The sequence below is a fragment of the Uloborus diversus genome, chromosome 4 (genome assembly GCF_026930045.1).
Source record: "Uloborus diversus isolate 005 chromosome 4, Udiv.v.3.1, whole genome shotgun sequence".
Taxonomy (NCBI): Eukaryota; Metazoa; Arthropoda; class Arachnida; order Araneae; family Uloboridae; genus Uloborus; species Uloborus diversus.
In genome coordinates, this window is record NC_072734.1 from 158,823,479 (window position 1) to 158,845,897 (window position 22,419).

At 32.2% G+C, this 22,419-nt stretch overlaps 1 protein-coding gene across 1 annotated transcript; it reads left to right on the forward strand.

The window, feature by feature from the left end:
- Positions 1-666: 666 nt before the first annotated feature.
- Positions 667-21,861, forward strand: LOC129220212 (myosin regulatory light chain 12B-like). Its single transcript, XM_054854578.1, has 7 exons — positions 667-804; positions 1,930-2,031; positions 4,407-4,482; positions 6,262-6,363; positions 15,525-15,603; positions 20,670-20,718; positions 21,552-21,861. Exons 1-7 carry the CDS (start codon positions 802-804, stop codon positions 21,651-21,653), a joined length of 513 nt encoding a protein of 170 aa, XP_054710553.1. The 5' UTR covers positions 667-801; the 3' UTR covers positions 21,654-21,861.
- Positions 21,862-22,419: the final 558 nt, after the last annotated feature.

The following is a 22,419-nucleotide window of genomic DNA, read 5'->3' on the forward strand; positions in this document are numbered from 1 at the left end:
TATAAGCTCCTTAAGAGGTTCGTGTGCCCTTTAGAGGTTTATTATTGGTACATTTAGCTTATATCTTACATATCCATTTTAATGCTTTAATCAACTATTATTTTACATACTTCTAAATATGTATTGATTTAGAAGCCTACCCTGTTACTCTTAAGATCGTACCAAAATCAAAAATAATTCAACTATAATTTTAAAATTTCCTAACACCTCAACTTTTCAAAGTTTAGGACTGTTTGCCAGTTGCTTACTTTAATTGAAATTTTAATTTCTCCCGGTGAAATTTAAAAATAGTTTCAGAACGAGTTTAGTTTAATGGAATGGAAATGAAATTAATTATGTCACATTTTTTTAAACCTTAGTTTTCAAAGATATCTTCCAAACTCACCCGTCCAGACGCAGTTGATCTTGCTCTGCAGGTGCAAATCCCTTCCTGTTCCTACTTCGTCTGAAAAATTTTTAGACAGAAATTAGCAAGAACAAAATGCCCGCTTTTCCTAACATTTTGGCAGACGTGTTTCCGCAGAACTGAAATGACTAAGAAAATGTGTGATAAACACCAACAAAGCTCGAGTTTTCGGCGAGGCGTCCATATTTGGCTGCGGTGATGCATTCCGAATCGGACGGCTGTTTTCTTAACTTCTTATTTTTGAATTTTAGAAGGCGGGAATACGGGAAGAGATATAGGCTAGGAAAATGGAGAAGAGATGAATGCTGAAAGAAAATTTTAAGACGGCTCAAGTCACTTGGAGACTAGGAAGCGCTTGTGGAAGAAGGTTTTCTGCACAAGAAACGGAATAGAACATGGTGAGTTTGGAACGTTTTCGTTTTGAGTCTAAATTTCTACATCTAATAAAGAAGGGATTATTTGTAGAAATGGTCGCTACATCGTTGAGGTTATTATTTTCAAATAACTGAATTATTCTAAGAAGTATTTATTTATTATTTAAGGTAACATTGAAAATTTTTAGAAAATGAACTCGCAAGCAATGTTATGAAAAAAAATGAACATATTACGAAATAATTTTTTGAAAACGATTTTGATGAAAATTGGAAATATGTTGGTACAAAAAGTCTATATTTTGTAATTTTGTATAAAAATAAAGGCTTGTCCTGGAAATGAATAATTTCCTAGTCCTTCTAAAAACTTAAAGGAAAAATAGTTTTGAAGAAATTAAAAAATTTAAAGCATGTTTTCTTGCTTGGAAGTTTTTAAACCTGACTTTAAAATAGTAAAATAAAAGCTCAATTCGAAAAGTACTAGTGCAAGAAGTAAACTTATAAAAGAAATAACAAATTAAAACGAAGACAAAAATCATGTTTTTTAACAACTAGTATTTGTATTAAAAGGCTCGTAATAACGTTAGAAAAGTTAAGAAATTGATAAAAATTTTGAACACACCCATAAAGTTATCTCAAAATATACTCAAAATTTATTTAAAATAAATTGACACACTTTAAATTTACTTGGTGGAGCGAACTTACGAAATGCGAACTCAAACTAACTAAATTTACTCGTAAACTAAATTTACTCGAAAAGCGAAAACTTACTCGGAGTAATCTTTTCGCTTTTTATGAAATTTTCAAAAAAATATTATTTAAGAAATATCTTTACTAATTCTACAGCACGGTTCAAGCTATTTTTTCAAAACCTACCAATAAAAGGTGTGTCACACATCAATCTACATATATGCACAAAAAAACTTAGAAAAAGTGTATTTGATTGAGGTACCTAAAGCAGAGATGCCACAAGAGCGATGGAGCACCTCTCAAACATCCCCCCCCCCTTCTTAAAAATATCAACGGCGAAAATTGTATCATAGTTTGGTGGTATCTCTCCAAATTTGGTGACATATCACCAAATAATAATAATTGTTATTGCAAAAATTATTATCTATGTTGTTGTCAATGATGTTTATTGTTACTTTTTAGTCGAAGAAGGCATCAAAAAGCGATTCTGCGAAGAAAGCTAAGAGATCTGGTTCAAATGTCTTCGCAATGTTTGAACAGAACCAGATTGCTGAGTTTAAGGAAGTAAGTTAATCATCAGAAATTTTACTTTCATAGACTAGTTCGCAATACTATTTTTTCGCTGGGTACTAATTTCACCATGTCATATCGCAGACATTAGCAGGGTATTTTGCGGAGTTGCTTCGCAGAAATGGCGAAACTCCGCGGCTCTACAAAGAAGATCTTTTGCTCCGTATTTTCTGGCAAAAAATTTCCAAGCTTAAATTTTACTATTTTATCATACAAAAACATGTAAATATGAGAAATTAACGATGCTTATATTCAAATATTGAAATAGTGTTTAAAACTGTTTTATTAATTTAAAAATGACAATTTTTGTATATTCGTGCTTAAAATGATTTTTAAAAGCTATAAAACAATTTTAGATACGTGGTTTTAGTTATTTTTATACAAAATACCGAAGTGCTCAGCAAAATTTTAAATTGCTCCGTAAAATCACCACAAATGCTCCTCAAATTGTTTTTCCAAGATTGGCAACCCTGCATTAGTAACGATCCCAGACATTCAAAAAAAAATTTCTCGCCTAGAAAAAGAAGGGTTGATAATTTTCTTAGAAAATTCTTATATTTAAAATGGAGAGTGCTTTATTATTACTTATGAAAGAAGCAACAATGAGAAAACTTTACAAATGAGCAAGCTTAGGTAAAACTAAGCCACTTTTTTTTTTCAAGCCTAGTACAAAATTGCAAATAAAATCTGTAATTTTTGTTTAAATGAAGCTGAAAATAATAAAAGATGGAAAGCATAAAACGTTGAAAACTCACGGAAAACGTTTGCTGCAAAATTGAGTTTTTGGTATCGAAAGTTTCCTGGAAACTGGCGTTTGCAACTGTGATGCTCAGCACAAAACGCAGTCTTAAAGTAAATTGCTAGAACGTGGAATGTGATGGAGCTACACATTAAAACGTCGTTGTCACGTCGCCGTTGGTTGTAACTGCGATATACAATCCTCAACAGCATAGTAATGTTTTAGGATGTAGAAAGTGTTAGAATTAACTACTTACAGTTTTAGTTTGTTCACACTGAGATACTGATATGTTAGACACATCGTTTAATTAATTGTTGCTATATAATTTTGAATCAGTAACTATTTTCATTTCATAATTAAAAAATATCAAATTCAAAAGAATTAAATATTTTCCTGAAATCTTCTGAAAATATGTTACATAATATAGCATCAATGTGGTAATAAGCAAAATAAGAAATAACAACGTGAAGCAGTACAAATTGCAGATTACTGCAGACACATATGTTTTTTTCCTCCATAAGCGCATTTCTTTTGCATTGATAAAAGGCGTTCCTTGTGACGCCGAAACACGTGTGTGCAGTAGGGCAAGGTCGGGTAGTATCGGACACCTAAGCCATTTCAGTCATAACACTTTTTGTTTTATTTGTAAAGAATTAGTTTTTACACTAAATTATGCTGTACTAAGTTACCTAACATAAATTGTAAACTTTGGTTAAAAAACCATGGAGTCGTATTTTTTAAACAAATTTTTGTCAAACTCTATTTTTGGCCAATTTTAAATTTTTGAGGGTTGTATCGGACAAAACATTAAAATATTGAAATAAAAACAAATAGTTCAGAAATAACATTTTAATATGCAAAAAAATGAAACAAACAAAGTAGTTGGTTACTTAGAACAGTATACAAGTCTAAAAATGAAAAGCTTTGATCCTATCACCCAAAATACTTTTTGGGACTAAATATCTTTCACTAACTTCTCTAATTGTCATTTTATTAAGTCCAACTTTTTCAATAGCTTTTTTCATATTTGTTTCATCCCATTTATGTCGTAATTTTTCTATTTCAACCTGTTGGACAAAGAAAAACACCGTCAGTATTTTATTTTGGTGCCAGTAACTTTGTCCGATACAACCCGAAATTGGTTTGTCCGATACAACCCGACTGTAAAGCTACAGTCGTTTAACCACCACTAGGTCATTACTTAAGCTAGACACTTTTATAGCTCTTAATACTTATATTAACATACTATCAGTCTAAAGGTATAACAATGAAACAATATAAATTACTCTATGTGTAAATATATGCCCCAGAAGTTAAGTTCGTGCACTGCAATTCTCTCAACAAACAAACAAATAGTTTTGCACACCAGAACGAACGGTTCATATGAACCAATATAGCGTTTGTGGCTTTCTTCCCCAATACGGCACACTATGTTGACCCAGTACGTGCTGCCCCTGGCGGCGGAATTAAGAAGCAGCCCTTGTCCGATACTACCCGCTGTCCGATACTAAACGACCTTCCCCTAATCTGCAATTTGTGCTCCTTCACGTTGTTATTTCTTATTTCATTCTTTATGCACAAAGGTATTTATTTAACAAATGGTAATAAGCATTTATTTATTTTTTTCTAGGCATTCCAACTTATCGATTCAAACAAAGATGGTCTTATAGATAAAAATGATCTAAGAGCAACTTTTGATTCTTTAGGTAAGTGTCACTGTCTTAAATAATACAGTAAAAACCTTCAAAGTTGATCACTCTTGAAAGAAAACCACCTATCTAAGTTGACCGCTTTTGCCAGGTACAGATTTATTCCTACAACATATATATCCACCTCTATAAGTTGAGCATTTAAGTCAACCACTAAAGTATTGCTCCGCAAGTGGTCAACTTACACAGGTTTCATTGTACATTAACAATTCCTGTGATCGATCGTAATCCATTATAAGTAATTACGAACTTAATAGAAAGATATCAAACTTGAGAACTTAGTTTGCTCATCTACCCCACCGCACTATACATTATTTGATACATTCTCTCAGAGCAAGACTCCTTCAATGTCATATAAAATTTCGAGGACAACCAAAGTTAGCTAGGAGCCATGTATGGCGAGTAGGGAAATTGGTGAACAACTAAACTTCAATTGTTTCCGTGAACTTAGAATTAACAAACTGTTGCTTGACGAAACAAATCAGTTACCCATATCGGCAAGTAGGGGCTCAAGCCTTCTCTTAGAAATTAGAACTTACTTGCTTTTAGTACTTATTTTTTTTTTTTTTTTTTTTTTGCAAAAATATGAAAACATTTCTTCTCCAGCCATTAATGAATAAGTTATTAAAAATGTTAAGTTTTCATAACTCTAATCTGTACTGAAACCGGTTTCTATGGAGAAAATATCCTGCTAAAATATGGGGAAAATATCTGGGCCTCCCCCCCCCCCGTTAAAATTTTACATATGGGCTCCCATGGCTGCTAATCCTATCTTTGCATCACTTATCATGATAATTTGGTTTTTAGTTTATAATATCAAATGTGTGACTACACTAAGGACTCCAACTCGCGAAGCAGTTAGTTGAATCCACTTTTCGAAAAAATTGCCTATCAACTAGTTGACAGGCGATTTTCATTGTCTTCACACGAGACAACTTAGTTGAATCTACTTTTTTTCTAATAAGTCAAATTTATTCAAGCTCCACAACCCTGCTAAAACTGAACCTAATCTACTCTTGCGTGGATCAAATGCTTGGCAACGATCCGATGAGTTGAATAAACTGAAAAGGTGATTAATCTCATTGGGATGAGAATGGCAGCGACACATTTGCCTGGTGTGCCTGATGAGTTGACTGCCGTAGGAAGGATGCCAGGCGATTTCTTCACTTTTCTGCCTGGATACACATCCTGATAACCACCTATTCGAAAGCTGGTTCAACTAAGTTGCTCGTGTGAAGGAGACCTAAAGCAAAATAAAAAAAATATTTAGCACAGTAAATAAGCATTTCATAGCTTTCCTTTGCAAAATATTTAAAGTAAAACGGGTATTCTCTTTCAATTAAAAATCTAACGTTTAATTAATTTCATCAAAAGCATTATTGTTACTTTCGAAGCGGTACAAGTATATTACGATAAATGCCTCGTCCAGGTTGTGTATTTTATGTAGGCCCTGTTGTGTATTCTATACAATTTCTCAGCAAAAAAGAAAAGGAAACAGTTTATCTGAGAAAAAAAGAAATATTTTAATAGTAAATTATTATTAACACCATGTCGAGAGAAAAAAGTGAACGCTGAATATTAATCGAACGAACGCTGAAATTATCCTATTAGTGAATTAAATTTAAGCATGTTCAAGAAGTTTAAACATAAATAACTGAACATGTTAAATTATTTATATTCTTAATAAAAACGTTTTGATGATTAAAAAAAAAATTTCTAAGTTTAACAATTAATTACATATATTTTATTTTTGTTTGTATCGTTTTATAATTTTAGGAAGAATTGTTAGCGATTCAGATCTACAAAGTATGATGTCAGAAGCACCAGGCCCAATTAATTTTACAATGTTCCTGACTATTTTTGGAGAGCGGATAGCAGGTATTATAAGATTTTTGAGAATTTATAAAAATCGTGTTTTTTTACGTGTGCCACATAAATTTGAAATTGATCATAAAACCGCCGACTTTTAAAACATCGATGAATATATTGACTAAAACCGTCAATGCATTGAAAAATTATTTTCCCCTCTTTTTTCTCTAGCTCTGATTTACTTATCGATAAAGCCCGGATCATATGCACTAAAATATGCATGCAAATATGCAGTAAAATGCCTAAAATATGCGCAAAACTTTTAAAATATGCAGTATTAATCGTTTTACTTGCGTAAAGAAAAGTTTTCACTTATGAATAAAAAACTATTGGGCTTTCTTTCTTACTTTTTTTTCCGTATTTTGTTATTAAGGTGATAAATATTCAATGAAATAAATGTTCACACAAAAAATGATATGCACTTTTTGTTCTCCATTTTAAAATCAAACTACATTTCAATCTGTAGTCAAATTTCTTCCATGATTTCAAAACTCTTCAGAAGTACACTTTTACTGCTTCAAATATGTTGACACGGGAAAATTTTAGTGAATATTATTGAAAATGACTTGCACCTAAAAGCGTAAACCTCTCAGACTCATCAAACGTATCCTAACTAAATACTATAACTCAAAATCGTTTATTGAACACCTCCCGCTCCCTAGAAATGCTCTTTCATTTCTAATTGGCTACCAGAAGAGGCAGTATTTATTTCTACAAAATGGTTTTTCATGGCATATTCAATTTTTCGTTTCATGTGAGAAATGAATACATTTTCAACTTTCCTAAAATTTAAAAAAAAATCCAAAAATAAGGTTAAAATGCAGTTAATACGCATTTATTTTTTAAAAACAATTGCTGTTTTTATGCATTAAAATGCACAAGTGACAAAAGCAGCAAAAATACGCAAATGCATATGCTCATATGCGCTTGCATGCAATCTGTGCTCTACTTATGTATTTTTGAATATACATTAGATATGCATAAATGTCTAACAAATATCCTAAAGTTAGGGGACAATCAATTTGAAAACGGTTGCTATAATTCATTAAAAAATAAATTGATTTAGGTGTCAAAATATATACTAAAAAAGCAAGAGGAATAACTTGCAATCTATTGTTTTCAAATTAAATGATCTAATTCAAATAAAGTAAAAGAGTTAGGAAAAGTAAGTATCCAAAATGCAAAATAAAATGCAAAAAAAAGTTGCGTAAAGAATTTGAATGCTGTTTTAAGGGCTTTATTTGTTGTTTCAAGAAGAGTTTTCTAGAAAACTATTTTGATAGAATGTTTGTTTTTTATGCATCTTTTAAAATGTTCTTTATTTGTTCGTGTATAGAATTTTAATAATGTCCTTAAGATAAGTTTTTGTCTTTTAAGAACAGTTTAACAGAGTCTATACAGTCTATACAGAGTTGATTTTTAACAAAGATTTTTTTTCCTACGCATACTTGAAATGTATGTCCATTTCTACGCGTATAGAATTTCAGTATTGCTCCAAAGACATTGTTATATGTTCCAAGAAATTTTAGTTCATTTTTAACAGAAAAATTTACTCCTCCAAATATTTAAAATTATGTTTTTTTAATTATTATTATTATTATGTTTTATTGCGTACAATCGAATTTTAATTCTACTCCAAAGACATTGTTTTACATTTTAAGAACAGTTTCCATTAAACAGTTCATTTTTAGCAGATTTTTTTTTTTTTAATTTCTGCAAAGATTTTTGAAAACATTTTATTTGTACATCTATAACAGAGTTTTAATACATTATTTTATGTTTCAACAACAGTTTTCGATAAGTTGGTCGGTTTCTGGAGGAAATTTTTATTTCTACGCTTTCTTAGAAATTATGTTCATTTGTAAGTGTGCTCAAATATAATGCTACTCAATAATTGCGTTAAATTATTATTTTATTTATTTTTCAAGATTTTTTTTTCCTGTAAACAGTTTCTTTCTTCCAGCTGGAAAAATGATTTCTACGTATGTTGTGCTCAATTGTACATGTATAAAACTTCAATACTCGTCAAAAACCAGTATTTTATAGTTCAAGGCTTCAGCACAGAAAAAAAATATCTGATTATTGCTTATTTTCGTGCAAAAGTGGGAAAAGACATTAAAAGATCTTAAGCGCTGTCCATAAATTATTTCACATTTTATTTTTCCACACATTTGGTCCCACCTCTCTTGTCACAAGGTGTCATACTTCATTTCACCCCAGTGGTGTTCCCATATACGCCGTATACTCTCAAACAATTTTTAGACATATAGAGGATACCCTCAAGCTTCATAAATTTTCATGTTATGACATACTATGTATATGATCACATACACAAATTGTGCGTAGTGGATTACTGAGTGTATACGTGTATACCTTCAAAAATAATTGATGGGAACATCACTATTTCACTCTCAGCATTGTCACACGTCGCAGTATCCCAAATAAACATATTGTTATAAAAAAAGTTTTTTAAACCAAAATATGGGATGTCACAGTTCTTGTTAACCCCCTCCCCCCTTGTCGGAAACTCACACGAATCCTCCTCCCTCCCAAAGCGTGGCATTATTTGTGGACGACCCCTTACCGCGAATTCTAATTCGTGTCGTTTTCTCAAAAATGATATTCCTTCAATCATTTCTTTTCAAGATAAAACAAAACAATGGAAGCGTCGCAAAAACAACTCGCAGTTTTAAGAACAAAAGACTGCGTGCGATAATGGAATTCTATTTTCAAGTGTTTGAAATGAAGCAATCGCATTGTCATATTAGTTTTTGAGAATCAAAACTCGCAATGCAATTTGTTTGGATCACAGTTCCATGAATTTGAATAAAACTACGTGACTTACAGACCAAAGTAAAAAGGAGCCTTGAAATATTGTCAACTGTAATCGTAAAATTACACACACACACACACACACACAAAAAGTACTGCATACTTTCCAAGATTGAGAGTTGAAAATTAGAGAGAAAATGAATGAGAGAGAGAGAGAGAGAGAGAGAGAGAGAAAGAGAGAGAGAATAACTTAACGACATAAATTTGAGATTTAAAAGACTTTTTAAATATCAGTAGGTTTTTTTTTTTTTTAATTAAACCTGTATAAAACCCTTAGCGTTCAGAAATCCGGCAGAACCCGAAATTCAGAAATTCAGAAAACAATTATTGCTGCTTTTTTTGAAATTAACAGAAATGTTTTTTAAAATGGTCATATTTTCTCCCCTGATGGGCCGTCATGGGAGGTCACAGTGATCTCCTAATAACTTCCTAATTCTTCAAACTTTGCTCCTGATTCGGCAAACTTGAAGAACAATAATACGACATGAAGATCTTTTTTCATTTTTTAAATTTTTTCAATTGTTTTTTTACTTCAAATATTCCTTTTTATTAGATGTTATGTATGTATGATATGTATACATACTTGTATTTCATCACACGGTAAAACTGAAATTTCATTCTTCAAATTGAGATTTTCTTCCCTTCCCAAGAATTTTATTTCGGAGCACGCCTGTTTGTAAGTAATAATAAACAAACTGTAGATTTTAAAAAAATGTCAGATTAGAGAAAAATTTGAATTTTTCGCGGGAAATTTCTTTTAAACGATAGAAAATGAAATAAGCATGCTTCAAAACTGATCAGATGACAGGGGTGCTCATTTCCCCCCCCCCCCCCCATGCTCAACGGCGTAAATTCCGCCACGAAATTTTTCTCAACCCTCTTTCCCTATTTTATTTATATATTTATTTATTTATTTATTTTGCTCTCTTGTTTTATTTGTTTTTTAAAAATATTTTTTATTTATTTATTTTTAATTATTATTATTATTTTACTAGAAAAGTTCTGACATTTAATGACATACATACACACTCACACAAACTAAATAAACAAATGAAATTAAATACAAACCGAGTAAAATAAAATAAATAATTTAAATTAAAAACAAATTTAAAAATAATTTAAATAAATATATTGAAAAATTACCCCCCCCCCATTTTGATGGCGCAACTTGTCCAATGATCCACCCCCCCCCCCCCCTGTGTTCACCCCTGATCAGACAGCTTTCATACTCGTGTATCAAGAGGTTTCGTTTTTGCGATCAAAGTCGTTTTGCTGTAGAGATTTTCCCCAAAAGTGTAATCACTGAAAAATTCCGTCTAGTTAATAATCTATATTCTTAGTATATCTTCCATCATTTTCGTTAACGTTCGCGATAAAATTATTCACTAGTTCAGGAGAAGGATTCAAATTTCGTGAAGCTTCCCACCGAATCGTGAGAGTTGATAGCTATGATACTGCAAAAATTTCATAAAAGAGGGAAAAAAATAAGAAAAATGATGAACTGATAAATGAAAACACCTTTTCTTACACATATACAAAACAACAAAAACTTTGAAAAACATTCAAAACAGCATCATGAAACTTTTATGATGATTATATACAATACATTAAAGTAAGTTTTATTTTTTCTACAGCTATGCGTCAAGTCTCAAAAGACTTGAGAATACTTGGTGTAGCTTTCTACAAAATTTCAAGACGCGAGTTTTTAATTGTTTCTAATCCAGTTTTTAATACAGAATACATGTGCATTAAAATAAAATGCAAAAAATCAGCGCATAGCGTGATTTCTTTGGGATAAATCTAGTTGATGCGTCATCGATGGATTATTTTTTACTAAAATTATTTTTTAAACTATTTGTTTATTACATTTTTTAGTAAAGTTATTAGTTTTGTTATCATTACTGTAACGTCAATAATAACACCCACGCAACGTGAAATCATTGCAACTTACTTTTGAGGACAATACCTGCATAATTTTTGGCTGTTGGAAGAACAATAGAAGTAAGAGTCTGACGTAAAAATACAGCAGGGGGAAAAGAAGAAGGTGAAAACAGAGCGCAATTAATTTGCATTAATACACAAATATAGATGCAACTACATTCATGAAAAATCTTCAGCCATCACTCCAAACTACTGCTTTCTTTAAGACATGGATTTATTTATGTGTACCAAATAAAAGAAATTTAGATGCTCAGATATACTCCATTGATCTAGATTTGGTGTCATGTGCAAGTAATTTTAAGACTATTTTGCGCTTTTTCGGAATTTCCGGTTTTACCCGTAACTTTTAAACGTTTCATTAACGTTTTAAAATGGTTGTCACAACGTCAAAAACCATTTTGAAAAGTTTAGGAAGCGAAGTGTGCTACTTGGGTTGGGGGGAATAAGGGGCTGTCATAATTTCGTTTATCTATTGGTCATGCAATCAACAGTTCTTCATTTTAAAAGTAAATATCTTCGCGTTTGCATGAAAATACTAAGAATAACTTAGTACTTTCTTCCCGATACCATTTTCAAGAAACGGTTTATTCTATCAATGGTTATCTTAACCTATTGTTTACACAGCACTATGCAAGTTTTTTTTTTTTTTTTTTTTTTTTTTTTAATATTATTTTTTCAATTAAAGCATAATCTCCTGCAGAAGATTTTTTTTTTTTTTTTTTGGAAAACTGTCCAGGTTAAATCAATTGAATAAATTATTCAGTTTACCATCCTTTTTTTTCCAGTCATTGTGATGTGATTACAATTTATTACTATTGATCCAAATAGTTCACTTAAACAATTTGAAACCAGGAGGGTTCTACTTTCTCCACCTGGTCACTCTCTCATTTTCCATTGAGAATGCAGAAGAATTTTAAAGTCAGTTCTCCTTATATCCGCACGAAACAAATATATCAACACGCTTAAAGAGTTCATTAGTTAACTTATTTCCAAAACCTCTTTAAGTTAATGAGAATGAAAGAAAAAACATTTACGGAACCAGAGTGTTCCCAAACTTTTTGAAGTTGTGCCAAACTTTATAAAGAATTGGAATTATCTCGTGGTACTTCAACATCTATCTGTTACATATTCAGATATATAGCGATGTGGAAACAAGATCATCAGGGTTGCAAATTTGTACGATTTTTCCCGGTAAGAGCAGAAAGTATGTAGTTACACAATAAGAGTCTTCCCGCGCAATTTTTTTTTTTTTAAAGTTCTTTTTAAAGCTCTTAGTCTAGAAAAACGGCGCCACTTTCTTGCTATTTTTTTATATATAAAAGTAAAATATTTGAAAATGGGGGAGATTTTGATGAATAGCTATTAAATTTTAATTCTGAAGCAGATTTTGATGATTTGTTAACATATGAACACTTCGAAGCATTCTTAGCCTCTACCTGTGGTACCCTAGGGGCTGTGGCTCCCACTTTGGGAACCCCTGTGCTAAACAAGTTCCGGAAAGTTATAATTACAAACAACTCGGTTTTTGCCCAAACCCAGCTGTAGATCCAAACAATACAGAAGGAGGACAATGTTATTCAGCAGTTATGTACGCGCCAAAGGTTGACCCGAAATTTACTATAGATTCTACAGAAAGAGCAAGCGCTTAAACTATAAATCTGTCTAAATGATCTTTAAGTAATATCATGTGCCGAAAAATGAAACCGTTTATCAATAAATTAATAGTTAACCAAAACAATATCAGTAAATATCGCGTGGAAAAAAAACCAAATGAATGTTAGAAAGGGATACAAAAAAATTAATGTTGCGAAACATTTGCAACAAAATGAGCAAAGAAGAATCAAATTAGAGCAAACTAAAATTCGACTAACACCGTGTGTTCCCGAAAATCAATTTTCATTACAAAAGATACATTAGGGATTTCGGGCAGCGCTTTTTTTTTTCTGATGCGCAATAATTTGTATTTGTTCGTGCTCAAAAAACACATTTATTCGAGTCTAACCACTACATTTATTCAAATTTGGGGGAATATTTCAATAAGAATTCAACAAAAAGCTGTAAAGTTTTTATTTTTACATTGTTCCACAGTTCCTTTCCTCCACTTTTTCTTTCATGCGTTCATTTTTTCAGAGCACAAAAAAGTTTTTTTTTTTCATCTTATTATGAAATCAAATATTGTGAAATCAAATCTGGATAACGTAACATAAGTCATTCTTTTCTTCATTTTCCTCTTTTTAATCCAAAGTTTTCGATTAACCAAACTTTTTATATTCCGTTCTCGACCACTTCTGAAAATCTAAGTTCTAGTGTACTTATTATTGCACGTTTTTCAGAGTTTACTGAGAGTGTTTTTACCCTCAAATGTTCGTAACAATATATTTTTGAGACTTATTCAAAAACTTCTCTCAATTGAATAATAATAATATGTTGTCATAATGTAGCATATTTGCAGCTTATGGCTGCAAAGGTAGGTGCTGCAGAACTCCAATTTTCCGATCTCCAACTATCCTAACCGCTGATTATCTGAATTACTTTCAGCATTTCGGGAACAAAATTTAAGACCTTACTAGCTGCGTCGCCCGGCTTTGCACGGTTCACCTCGAAAATAAAAGTTATATCAAGTGACGCAAGTTCAACACTTAGGTTTGAACCAAAAAAAAAAATCAGTAAAATTTTGCGGAGAAATAACCAAAGTAAACATTTTAAATCTCCCGATTACAGGAAAAGCCTTTAAAATAAACACAAGAATTTTTTTGTTCACATTCTAGAAAAGAATGGCATCTAGAAATAGATATCTAGAATAGATCTTTCATTTCAATATGATTTTCTTCACTCTATAAATTTTAATAAAAGCATTGTTGCGGAAAGTTGAGATGAAGCACTGAATAATAATTTGAATGGCGGAAAGCCTTCGAAAAACATGTAATTTATGTCGAAGTCTAAGTGTCATAATTAATAGTTTTTAATTGATATATCCGCTAATTATTATCGGAGGATTATGTTAAAAAGCCAAACATGAAGACGGGAAGATGACGAATCTATCGATACCTGGTTCGATGATCTGTTCACTGTCGTTCGGGAGAAGAAACTTGGACATAGATACATAGATGACTACATAGATACATAGGTATATACTTAGATACATACGCTCAGTTTTTAATGATATAAGATCGTTCTGAGATTCACAAAATGATTTCTCTGTTCGCGCATTATTGTACTTCCCTACGCGAAGCTAGTGTAGGCTCAGCACGTACATTATTAGGATGATGAGCCACTGTCTCGTACTCTCATAGGGCTGTTCTATTAATGGATTCTAATGTGCAGCACTTGTAAATACGCTTAACATGTTGAAGTGTTGCTTCTTATTTAACTAAAAAAAAGCTATTTTTCAATAAAAATAAAGTATTTTTCTCCCATTTTAAACATACATACAGCAGTTAATTGAAATATACTTTTTTTTTCCAAAGAAAACCCAACTTTTGACTATTTGAATAGGGTCTGGTCCCAATTGATTCTGATAATTGAAGTTCTCCTGTATTTCCAAGAAAACAAAATTTAGGAAAATTCCCTTACCTGTCTCTGCAAAAAAAAATTAAGAGTTTATAAACACTTCGCCTGCTTTGTTCAAACCATTTAAGAGACCATTTCGAAACTCTCTTATTGTCTCAGGTTGTTGGCCTACCCAAATATTGCAATGGAAAAAAAAACAGAAGAAAAAAATTCATTTGCAGAAAAATTAGCATCAAAGATAATCTACTTTTGCAGCTACAAGCTTCACTTGTGTTTCCCACAAGGACACACAGGGAGACTACTAGACTGCCTTTTGGGTTTTTTTATTATTTTTATTTATTTTTTTTATTTTAATAGAATATAATCAGAAGAAATTTTGAAAAATAAATATAGTGCAAACAAAACGTTGAAAAAAAAAACTACTTCCTGTATTAAAATTTTCTCTCAATCAAAAAGAAAAACATATTAATACGACAAGAACAATCCGAATGCCCCGTCCGCTCTTCTCGATTTCATCCCGACTTATATTATTTACATTTGTGTCAGACTGCATTAAAACAACAGCAATTCTTCCAATAGATATTTTCTGACTATGAAATCAACAAATGTACTTAGATCGTAGTTATGCGATAAAACTCATTTTTAGATATTATGAACTTACATTGCACATGCATTTACATGATTACATCTCTTTAAAATGATTTTAAAAGTGATAAAACCTATTTTGAAACGTTGTGCGAGATCATATTTCAGTTTTAGTTGCCATTATTGCACTGAGCTAATCCCTACTCCTAGTGAGATAAAATCTCAAGACTTCTTATAAACTGCAACAAAACGTATTCATTGACGTTCTGGAGATTAATCTGTAGCAATTTTGTTCTTCCTAGGTGGGGATCAAGAAGAAATAATTCAAAAAGCTTTCACGATGTTCGATCCAGATAAAACTGGGAAAATCCAGGACACAAAGTAAGTATTATCCAGAAATCTTTAATATAAATATTGCTCTTCTGCGGCTCTCAAAAACTGCGCACTGTTAACACATTTCCCAAAATTTTACGGAAAAATACTGGAATCATTGTTTTGCCAGTACTTTATGCCGTAAAATCCTGTTTTACTGTAAAGTTTTACCGTGAAAAAAGAAAGGACACTACGACCAATTGAGCCGAATAAAAAGGAGGACGTGCAAGCAACGGGATTCGAACCTACATCTCTTTGTTCGGAGGCAGCTATTTTTACCACTACTGTGAATAGGCCAGCAGGGGGGGTTATGGATCTAAGTGCTTGACTACGTAAATCACGTAGTGTACCAATTGGTGCCACAATCGTTTGCTTTTTCCGGTACAATGTTCTGTAAAACTTTTTCTATACTGTGTGTATTGCTTGGGGGGGGGTGCTCCCGGGGGGGGTGCTCCCCATAGGAAGACAAAGATTTCCCTATGTAAACTGCTGAGCATCAAAGAACTCCTGGGCCAAATTTGGCACAAATCCGACTCAAACTGGATTCACATAAGGAACACACACACTAATAAAATTATATTTTTATTAAAATATAAGCGCAACTTACTGTTATTCCTGAGGGAGCTTAGATATCTTACTGTTGCTCTGAGGTGACGATGTTAGGATGACATAATGCTACTGTTTTGTAAGTGATAAAATCAACGAGCAAATATTCAAAAGGGATAGATGATCAGGCAGAAACAAGAGAAGTCCCATGTCTCAATTTAAAAATTCTGAGGATAAATTTGTTTTTGTCATTATTATTGTCATTATAATTAATAATGCCGCAGTCGGTAAGAAAAATTTTAAAAATTGAGAAAAGATGAATAAAATTGTATCCACAACATTTTTCCGCTTTCACACTCTCGGAGAAAAATGTATTTAGTAAAAGTGCAACTGCTTGACTTCATTTAAAGTTCCACGAACTTTAGCGCAATAAGCCATAGGTTTGGAAGAAATGAAAAATAAATTTATAACTTTTAAGTTTAATTGGACAAAATAATGAACTTTTACCAACTTCTAGTAAATTCGGATCCAGAAAATTGGCGTCTAAGTGAAATGAATTTAGTAAAAAAGGAAAAAAAAAAGCGTTTCCTTTCTCCCGCTCTTTTTGTTCATCTCTCCGGCACAAACAACACAGAGAAAAAAAAAATCCGCAACGAAAAATTAAAAAAAAAAGGTAATTAATATAACCGAGCCATGATGAGTCATGAGAATGTTTGCCTCCTTTTTATGATAAAGCTTTTTTTATTCCTCTGTCACCCTGCGTATCTCTTTCATTAAATTAATAAAAGTTTGGCATCATTTCAAGGTTTTTTCTAACTGTGTAACCAACGCCAGTACTGAGAAAAGTATGAATGACTGCTTTTCACAACGTTGTAAAAGATATTGTTGGTGACCTTTAAACAACTGATTAAACTGTTACTGATATGACATAACTGGTTGTGCATCGAAAACCAGTGATATGACATTTTACGATCGAATATATGTATATGACGATATAAACGATATCGTCTGTATGTTCATGCGACCGCGTTGCAAATGACATTTGCTTGTGCTACAAAACAGAGTAAAGCATACATCATAATTCTGTAGCACTATTTCGAATGTTTTGCATCTGCGATCCAATTCCAAAATCTTAAAAGTTGACTTTTTTATTTATTTTTTATTTTTTTAATACTTTTAGAATGAGGATAACGCGTAAAAGATTTTTCTCCAGATGGTGACTTAAAAAAAAGTATACACATTATAAACTATCTTTTGTAGTTGCCCCCCCCCCCCTCTCCTTCTGATCAGGAGGAAGTTTAGCTGTTCCAAAATTGATAAAGTACGAACTCAAAATGTAGAGAAGTAGACAATGGTTTTATTTATTCCTTTATCTATGTTTCAAAATGCTTTCATTTATTTGTTATTTCTTTCTATAAATGTTTTCATTTTACCTAATTTTCAAGGAAATTCACTTTAAGCAAAAAAAAAAAAAATATTTCAAACAATTTTTAGAGAAGATAGTGAAAAAAATACGTAAAATTGCTTAAACTTAATATAACCTTTAAAATAACAATCACAATTTGGCTATATGAGTTAAATGTAACCTTTAAAATAACAATTAGTTTTGTAATCAAACGCCTTTGAAAAAAAAATAATGATGCTTATAACTACCATTAAAAGCCTATTAATATTACAAAGAGAAGCATAAGTTGTGTAAATCGAGTTACCAGTTGTAGGCACAGGTGGTTGATCTCATGACTGTTGATGACGTTTAGTGGTAAGTGTCCGTAGAACATTTCCATACATTATCAGTTAACCGGTGATTAAATTAGAATGCCTCTGGTAAGTGCCAGGCGAAACCAGACTAACCAGTCGCTTTATTCGAACACGGACATAAACCAGGCAAAAAAATTAAGCTGTTAGTAAATAATCGAAAAATAAACCCGACTGTGAAAAGATTATTTGTTGAGAAGTTTCTTCGTAACGAAAGAAGAAAATATTTTTGAAGCAATGTGGAAGTATTTTTTCTTTTTGATTTAGTATTCTCGAGTGAGTTACCCTTGGCCATAAGATACAGGATAGTTATGATGAAAAAGGAAAAACAGTACATTCCCCGCAAAAAAACCGCTACCATGGAGTAGTTTCCATTCATTTAGACATGAATCAGATTTCTTCTACCAAGTACCGAACACCTTAAAAAGGGAAACATAATAAATGCACAAATTTACAGCAAACTTAAGACACGTGTTTCGGGTTTTCAAGGAACCCTTTTTTCAATGCAGAAGATGGTGAACAACTAATGGATGTATAATCATCCACAAAAGTAATGAGATGGAACGATAGACAATTTGATGAATAAGAATAGCAAATCAACAGAACAACCAAGACAAAATGAAACCTTGAACCTAAATTCTATGCATAATTATCCGCAAGAAGCATCCGCCAATCAATAAATTTCTTAAAAAATCCAATAAGATAGATTTTGAACGTTCTAAAACTAAATGAAACCACTAACTAATAAATTCCCAATAAATATCCAGCCGGGAAAAACTAATATCAAATCAATTGTTGCATTTGGAGAAATGCAGAAAACATAGAAAGAATGAAAAAAGAGTTGAAAATTGTTGGGAAAGATTTAACGAAGGGGGACCAAAGGATTAAAAAGAAAGTGGATTCGGATTTCAATGTAAGTACGGTGTAGGGCTCGCTTTCAACCATAAATGTAAATAGCTTGAAAAAAAAATGTATCGAAAAATAAAAGATTGAAAAGTGAGGTTTTGAGATGAGGAAAATGTGTCTGTTGGTCCCTTTGTTGGTCTGTCTGTCCCACTTAATGACTTTTGAGGGGATAGCCCTACTCGAACAAACTTTTTTTTAGTTCGAAAGATCTCGGCGAGACACCTCATTCCTATGTTTTTTTTTCTGATTTGATTACTTTTTCGCTCAATGGGGTTGTTTCCTTCAGTCAAAAAGTACTACTTTTAGTCACAGAAATTGATAGAATAAGCAAAAAAAAATAACAGGGACACAGAAAATATTTTCATTTTCCCAACAGTTACTTTTTAATTAATTTTTTAAAAGGTCCAATTTTTCAAACAAGGCGTGGTCTTTATGACGTCACAAATTATGTCCTCTGGCGCAGCTTTCACCGCGTTTCCACGTTATGATAATCAAGAAGCGAATTAAAAATTGCCTCTACGCTTGCTATCAACCATATCGTTGGCAGTACACGTGAGTAAAGATGCGAATTAAATATTATGCTCCTCTGAATGGCAACAGTGAATGGCATTTCATCATTTGTGATGTCATCGACAGAAGCATAAACAAAGAAAGCGCACGGATTAAAGTGATTTTTTAAAATATTAAACTTAGTCAAATTATTTTAAAAATGGTCAGATCCTATGCTTTTAAGTATGCTCTTTCAGAAAACAATACTTTTCAAATTTTGGAAACGACCCCATTTTGAATAGTTCAAAAAAAAACTTAACGTTAGCGCCTGCGGGGAAAGTTAAAGCAAATGTAGATTTTTGGCTATTTTAAGGATAATTTTGAATTATTTAAAACATTTTAATATTAACGTCTAGTATAAAATTTCAAACATTTCTATTTGAGAAGACAACGACTTTAAAAATTATTCTATATAAGATATTGCGGGGATGCCATCCCCCAAAATATTTTTTTCCTATAAAAGTAATGCAAATGTCATTTAAATTGGTTTCAAGCCGCTTTTCATTTAAATGAGTCCTTCCAAATCCCAAGGTGATGTCCCTCGAATATTTTGTTCCACCTCCAGCACTGTTCTCAGCTAAACAAAATATTATTTTTTCAACAGTTATTTAAGTGTAATGTGTCGGTTTTTTTTTTTTTTTTTTTTCAAATGTCATACATAACATTAAATTAAAATCACCGCGAACAGCATAAGTGCTCCATTCCTTTCCCTCCTTTTCGGCAACTGACAATAATAATTTTGTTTCCTAATTGCACATTATTTGCAGTCGTTTCATAAGTTTCTATCGTTTTATGACCATTTTAAAAATCAAAATATTTCCGCTCATATAAAAAAAACTATATTCTATTTATTATTCGTATTTTAGCATAAAAAGTGCGGCAAGAAAAGTGCGCAAATAAACACGGTAGTATATTAGCAAATGACTTACCTTGAACCGGAACGTGTCAAGAAGTCTTAAAGACAATTTAGTTCGTTCAAAATCGTGCTTCTAAGATAGAGGTCATTTCTATGCTGTTTTTGTGCTGAACATTTTTTTTTTTCCAGAGTCCCTTTTTCCTCATTCTATCAATGTTTCAATGGACAAGGCGTACTTTTAAACGTCAGGTGACACTTGTATTTAATGCATATTGAAAATTCTGAGGAGGATATTAATGGGTTAAAAAAGAATGCTATTTTCGTTCCTGTCGGTTGACAATAACTGTTTTAAAAGTCGCTCTGCTCGTTCTATTCATTAGTAATGGAGTTATGAAACTCGGGAATTTAAGAATATAAAACGTATCTAACTCTTAAAATTAATGGCATTTTTTTCTATTCATAGGCTCCGGAAAGCATTGATGACTTGGGGTGAAAAACTAACTGATCAAGAGGTAAGTGATGAATAAGAAATATTGAGTTCCATTTCAAGTTTACATTGGGAATCGGGTTGAAATGTCGGACCCGCTTAGAAACACCCGAATGCAACCAAAAGGGGAGGTGCACACTTAGACCCCACTAGGAGTCTACATACCAAGTTTCAACTTTCTAGGACATACCGTTACTTGTGTTATGCGACATACATACATACATACACTCATACATACGTACATGCAGACGTCACGAGAAAACTCGTTGTAACTAACTCGGGAATCGTCAAAATGGATATTTCGCGTGTCTATACGTTCTTAGGCACTTTTCCACGTGTGGTCGAGTCGAAAAAAAACTTAACATTCATTCGGGGGTGAGCAAAATGGAAATTAAGGTTGATTTTTGAGTGAAAATTATTTCACGAATACAATACTTGCTTTTTTTTTAAAAGGAAGTAAAAATGATGATTAAACAGTTTTAAAAAAAATAAACAAATAAAAAGTCTTTGAGTAAAAAATTCTGCTTATTCTATGTTTTGTTTTCGAAGAATAAAATTTAACGAAAAAAAAAACATTCTCTCATAATCAATGTGACATAAATGATAATAATTTCTGAGTTGTGCGAAGACATTTTTCAGGCCTCTAAAATTAAAAGTTGTCATTAGCTTCCTCGAAATTGCTCCAATTTCGAATAAATTACTGTCACTCGAATTCTTGTTTGCTTGTTGCTTCTTTTACCTGTTGCGCTCAGACTAAACTAAATGTTTTCACTTTTGTGATGAGAAAGTAGGTTAAGCGGCGAACCGAGGAGACCTTGAAAAGTGATTGTTTAACTGCATATTTAACTGTGTTTCCAGGTCGATGAGGCATTTAAAGAGGCTCCCATTGACTCTCACGGAATGATCGACCTCAACTCATTCGTCAAAATCATCTGTGGTACGGCAACGGAAGAAGACTGAATGGATCAGATGACGTCATTCGGTTTTTCCCTCCTCCTTTTGTATATGTTATCACATGATTGTAATAGATGCCTTCAATTCAATAAAAAAAGTGGTGTCTACAATAGCCCGGAATGCAGGAGAGGAAATTGATATGTTGTTAAAATATTTTTCGCTGTGTATTTTTTATTATTGACGATAAAATAAAATGTAAAAAAGCACAGAAAAAAATTAGTCCTTTATTAATTTTTAAAACTTCAAAATAATGGCTTAAACATGATGATGATTGTGTCAGGATGGATGAAACTGAATTAGCAATATCACTAATAATGATTCTAAAGTATACTTTTAGGTTGAGCACAGGTGTGCCTCCGCCCTCCCTCCTCCCAAGTAATTGCGCAATTTTTTCCAAATACCACGAAGACTCCCCAAGAACTGGAGCCCCCACTAAAAAGATAGGAAAATTCCCCTTAAAACCGGAGTTGCAGATACAGAATCGGACTGATTGGAAAAAGGAGTCGGAGTGGGTCATTTTCCTTCAAAGCTCGGAACTCTGCTATTGCTTGCGATTCGAAGTCGAACTGATTTTAGAGTAAAAGAGTTGAAATCGGAGTCGAATCCTCTAAAATATCCGGACTCTGTCTTTTTACCTCCGACTCCGTTTTTGAAAAAACTCCTTAATGGTTTGACTGTCGTTCACCAGCCAGGGCCAATAACAAGTCCGCAAAAATGGTAAAGTAGACATTTCTTTGAATCGCCAAGTTTTTTTTTTTTTTTTTTTAATTTT